The 5,825-nt window shown below is 33.4% G+C and overlaps 1 protein-coding gene across 1 annotated transcript; it reads left to right on the top strand.

Moving 5' to 3' along the window:
* Positions 1–691: 691 nt before the first annotated feature.
* On the top strand, positions 692–1,506 carry LOC119569023 (endochitinase A1-like; the record flags this gene model as incomplete). Its single annotated transcript, XM_037917381.1, has 2 exons — positions 692–878; positions 928–1,506. Coding segments are annotated over 2 exons (766 nt in total), but the record flags the coding sequence as incomplete, so codon positions are not given.
* Between the last annotated feature and the right edge of the window lie 4,319 nt (positions 1,507–5,825).

Here is a 5,825-nt window from a genome sequence, read left to right as displayed (position 1 = left end):
AAGTAAGCGTTTTACGTTTTTTTAATCCACTCCTCTTCAAATGTACTAATTCCTTGTTTTTTTATCCTAAATTCACTTGTTTTATTTATTGTTATTGGGTTTTTTTTTTTTATCAGTGTTTCATGATTTTTGTTTTTTCCTGAAAAATAATTCAATTTCATCATTCACCCTCTTCAAAAAAATATCCCAATAAATCATATAGAAAAACAACAAAAAATGGAAAAAGATTACCCAAACTAAGAGGAAAAAAAAGTTAAGTATACTTTTGTGTCCCAATATACTAAACAACATACGTTTTACAAGCAAAAATAAAAATATAAACCTTATTTCTTTTTCAAATAATGAAGAAGAAATAGCAAAACGTCTCCCACGTAGCCTTAATGTGTTTTTAAAATGAAAAAAAACAAAAAGTAAAATGTCAAAAACTGGTGGACAATATATACAAAAAGGTAAAAAAAAAAACAGGGTGTAAAGATTTTCCACAATTTAAAATTTTTAAATGGATGAAAAAAGAACAAGAAAAAAAAAGCCTACCGAGGAAAAACAAAACTGTCCTACCCTCAAAGGTGGTTAAGAGTTTTTAGATTGCTGTTACAATAGCGGGGAATCCCCCTAAATTTCCCCCGTTTTCGCAAAAGGCAAATCAAGTGGGGGTTAAAAACAGTTTTCCACTACATTTTACAACTGCCAGTGCTTGCACGAGGACAACGTCCCTGCTCCATCAGAGACGCTGTTCTTTGGGAAAGCCGGCTTTGCTTTTTTTCTCCCACGAGCTGAAATCACTTGCGTTTGTATTTCCTTCCTTCCTCAGTCGTCCCCATCCCAGTCAGTCCCGTTAGCCTTTCAGGAGTCAGTCCAGGTCGTCAGTTCCAGCGTCAGTCAGTACAGTCATTCCCAGTTCAGTTTTTCAGTTTCCAGCCCGCTCAGTGTCCAGTCCAGTTCAGGTCAGTTCCAGTGTTTTAGTCAGTCATCAGTCCGCAGTTTCCAGTCCAGTTCCCCAAGTCAGTCCCCAGTCCCAGTCAGTCAGTCCCATCCCAGTCAGCCAGTCCCAGTCCAGCCCAGTCAGTCAGTTCCAGTCCCCCATTGTTCCATCCCAGTTTAGCCAGTCAGTCCAGTTCCAGTTAGTCAAGTCACAGTCAGTCCAGTTTCAGTCCGCCGTCCCCCAAGTCAGTCAGTCCAGTTCCGTCAGTTCAGTCCCAGTCCAGTCCCAGGTCCAGGAACAGTCCCGTTCAGTCCAGTCAGTCAGTCCAGTTCCCAGTCAAGTCCCAAGCCACCCAGTCAGTCAAGGTCAGCCCAGTCAGTCCCCAGTTCAGTCCAGTCCCAGTTCAGTCAAGTCAGTCAGTCCCCATATCAATCCAGTCCAGTCAGTTCAGTCAGTCCCAGTCCAAGTTCAGTTCCAGTCAGTTCGTCCAGCAGTTTCAGTCAGTTTAATCATCCAGTCCAGTTCCCGTCAAGCCCACTCAGTCCCAGTCCAGTCAGTCAGTCGGGGTCACTCCTCTTGGTCCAGTCAGTCCCTGTCCTGCCTTTTTTTTTTTGTCCTCTCCACTCCTTTTTTTTGGTTTTTGTATGTCTGCCCTCCTGTCTTGCTTGTTTTTGTTCTCCCCTAGCAATAATATCTGAATATACACAGTTTTTAAACCCGTTTTTAGCCGTGCAACAAAATGCAGATAACATTTCAAAAAAAAATATACATATACATATATATCACGCTCCATTATTTAAAAGGAAGCCAAAAAAATGTTTAAAACTCTTAATATTTGGTATCTGAAAAAAAAGTCAATAAGAAGATTAATGCAAAAAAAAATGTTAAAAGGGAGAAGAAAAGAAAGAAAAGAAAAAAAAAAAACACATAGCAAACTCTATACGTACGGCTTTTTAAATGGTCCCACCAGTTTTTTATGAGAATGGCGAGTAGAATGTTATATGTTTAAACTTTTTCCCCTTCCCCCCCTTTAGAAAAAAAAGACTCACAAAAAAAAAACACGAGGAACCACGCGATGAAGGGCTTGCCTTTCTTTGGTGGGTATTAAAAAACATATCAAAAAGGAAAACCCCTTGAATACACTCCTTTGAAAAAAATTATACTAAAAAACCCTTACGCTTACCTTTTCCAGGAAATAGCATTTGAGGATTTCTTAAAGGGCTGTTTTCGTAAAGTAGTATGAAATGAATGTTGTTTCCCCTAATTTTTACGTGCCTTGTATAACTGTTAAAAATAAGAAAATGTATAAAAATATAAATAAAGTTTAGTTTTTTAACCTTTATAATTTTTTTTTAATACCCCTATTATTTTCCTTTTCAAATAAAAATTTTTTTTTTCCTCTGCAAAAACATTCCCTCATTTTTGTGTTGATTTGAAAATTGTTTTTCGTCTTGTGTTTTTGAATAAGGTTTACCGAGTAAAGTAAAAGCTTTTTTTATTCGCTTTTATCTGACTGCCAAACTTTTGACACTGAAATTTCAGACTCGATATAGCTGTTACAAAAGGTCGGCAATAACTGATCCCCTTGGTTTTTTTGGCGGTAGAAATTTTTATTGCTTTCCACTATATAATACAATACTTCATTTTTTTATATAAATGGGCCACACAGAATTTTAAATTCTCAAGAAAAAAAAATATTTCCAATTACAAAACAAAAGGTCGACGAATATGGCAAATAACGTCCTTTTTGTTCCTTAAAAAACTTGTAAATTTTGCATAAATCACCAACAGCAAAGCAATTATTAAGTAGTAAGTATGAATTAATTTTAATTGCTATAATAATAATGATGATAAAACGACAAAGAGGAAAGTAGAAGGAAAAAAACTAGATGATACAGATAATAACTGAAAGCAGTAGTATAATAATATTTGTAGTAAGTAGTTAAGTTGTTGTTTTGTTAGTAGTAGTAGTAATAGAGGTTTGTAGGATCAAGAGGTAGAAAAGTCGTTAGTAGTAGTAAACAGTAATAAAAAAAAAACAGTATAGTTATTGCATTAGTAGTTTTTTTTTTTTAGTAGTAGTAGGTTAGAAAAAGTATATCAATAGTGAATAGTAAATAAGCAAGTAGTAGTAAATAGTTACTAATTTTTGTGGCAAAAAGTAGTAGCAAGTGAAATTTAGTAAAAATAGTTAAAAGTAATACTAGTAAAGTACTAAGAAAGTAAACACAGTCAAAATTAGTAGTAAAACATTAGTTTTTGTTAAGTAGTAGTAGCAGTAGTAGTAGAAAAAGTAAGTTAGTAGTAGTAGTAGTAGTAGTAAGTAAATAGTAAAGCTGTAGAAGTGGTTAAGCAGTAAGTATAAATTAAATTAATCGCAAAGTAGTAAAAGTAGCAAAAAATAAAAATAAATATGGTTAGTAGTAGTAACTACTACTAATAGTAATTTATAGTAAATTATAAAATAATGAATTTACAGTTTATATAGAAGTAATCACGATATAATTAAATGATTACTAATGGTAATCATTTAATCCTTTAATTTATTTACTGTAATTTGAGTAGCAGAACCTCGTACCCACCTTTTTTTAGGGCATCTTTTTTCCCATTTAAATATCATACTTATAGTGGTCCTGCTTACAGAAAACAATCAATTTTCTAAGAGACAACTAAATTTCTTCTTATTGCAGTTTTGCCTAAAAAATCTTTGCAAATAGAGTGCAAACACTCTTTTTGTCCAAAACTGAACGAAAAAACCCCAGCTATTATATTACTCCGCGTGGTGGATTACTCTTTTTAGCTTTTTTTCCGGTTTTAATTTTTTTTTGACGGTTTTCATTGCAGTTGATTATGCAAATGTTATTATACTGGTTTGGGGTAGTAAAACCCCGACAGAGTATTCATATATATGTTAATATTTTTATATGTTATAAAAAAAAAAAAAAATATATTGCGAAAATATTATATTGCGAAAAACAGAAAAGTTTTACATCGTTCCATCTCTCTCTTCCTAATTTGCAAAATGAATAAATTGCAAAAAAAAAAAAGTCCTCAATTTTTGATGACAGTAACTTTAATCAAAGCAAAAAATCACCGTGGCTTAGTTTTATATAGTTTCTGAATAGTCTCTAAAAACCCCTTAGCCGCTGACGAGTCTAAACCGTTTCATTTCAGAAACCAAATGATGAATGATGACGTTTTACCAAGGATGTGTTGGGCAAATGCCGGCCTCCCGACGACCAATTTAAGTAAAACCCAGGAAAACCATATGGAAAAATCTTTTCGTACGGCCTGGACGTAAAAAAGGCGGATCACATTTATAGTAAAGGGTTGAGTTGATGAAATTTCAGAAATTTTTTTTTATGACCCTTTTATTTTGTAGTAGTTAGTAGTATAATAAATAGTAGTTTAATCAAAAAATATAATGAAAAAAGATGTCTAGGAATTGCCCCTAATACTTCTTCTCTTTGTTTGTTTTCCAATACACCAATTCTTGTTATTGGTATGGTTTTCCATTTGTTGTTTTAACATGACTATACAACACATACACAAAAAAACAGACACACCACACATAACAACAACACCCCAACACCCCACACACCACACAAACCCAACCCCACCACACCCACACACACACCCAACCACACACCCCAACAACACACAACAACAATATTTAATATATTATATTTATATATATATATTATATATATATATAATATATTAATATAAATATTAAATATTGTGGTTGGTGTTACCACACACAACAACACACCAACCCACCACAACACAACAACACACCACCACAAACACACCCCCACACACACAAAACCCACACACCCAAAAACACCCCCCACACACACCAACAACCACACCAACACAAACACAACAACCGTTTGGTTTTTAATGGTTAAAATGTTTAAAACCCAAAAAAAAATAATAAAAATTTTTTGCTAATTTTTATTAACATTACAAAAAATTTTCAAATTAAAATTAAACCACAAGAAATATGCCAATATGAATTGAAAAAAAAGTGGAATGGCGGAAAAAAATAAAAAAATCATATCATTTCATTTTTTTCCATACGAGGTACTGCAAAGTAAACAATTTTTTTGCTGGCGTTTAAGCGTCACATTAAAAAACCAACAAAAAAAACTTAAACAGAAAAAGAGAAAAAAACAAATAGAGCAAATAATTTGATAAATTATATAGGGAACATTAACCCCAAGGCAAAATCCGTATTTTAAATAAAAAAAATCCCAACGCATTTTTTTTGTTTTTTTCGCACGAAAAAATAAAAAACAACGTTTTTCATGGAATTTTTTTCGAGGTTTATTAAGAAAAAGAAAAGAAAGACTAAAAAAAAACCATGAATTTGTACCACAAAGCCAAAAAAAAAAAAAAAAAAAAAAAAAAAAAAAATCTGGAAGTTTCCATAAGTTCCACATGCAATAAAAAACATCTTTTTATTAGTTGGCAGTGGAACCACTTACGGGGGCCCTGGGAAATGGAAAAAACGGACTCGGATGGAAGGGGATAACTTTTTCCTTCCCACCATTGCCCTCCCTAAGGAATTTATGATACTAATACTAAAATGAAATAAAACGCAAAAAAAATATATAATATCTGAAGAGAATATATTAATAAAACGTTGGAAACAAAAAAATACATCCCCACCATCTTGATTATTTTTTAAACATGAAAATCCCAACTGGCCCCCTATTACGCAAGTGTTTTTTTTTGTTTGTTGACCAGGAAAAAAATTGAAATTTTAAACTCGGTTTGCATGGAAGCAAAGGGAAATTTTCCCGTGTCACCCACACAACACCACCACAAACACCACAACCACACCCACAAACCCCCCCAACACAACCACACACCCCCAAACAACCCACCAAACAACACA

This window comes from Penaeus monodon, unplaced genomic scaffold (genome assembly GCF_015228065.2).
Source record: "Penaeus monodon isolate SGIC_2016 unplaced genomic scaffold, NSTDA_Pmon_1 PmonScaffold_12191, whole genome shotgun sequence".
Classification (NCBI taxonomy): domain Eukaryota; kingdom Metazoa; phylum Arthropoda; class Malacostraca; order Decapoda; family Penaeidae; genus Penaeus; species Penaeus monodon.
This window is presented reverse-complemented; position numbering and strand designations above follow the sequence as displayed.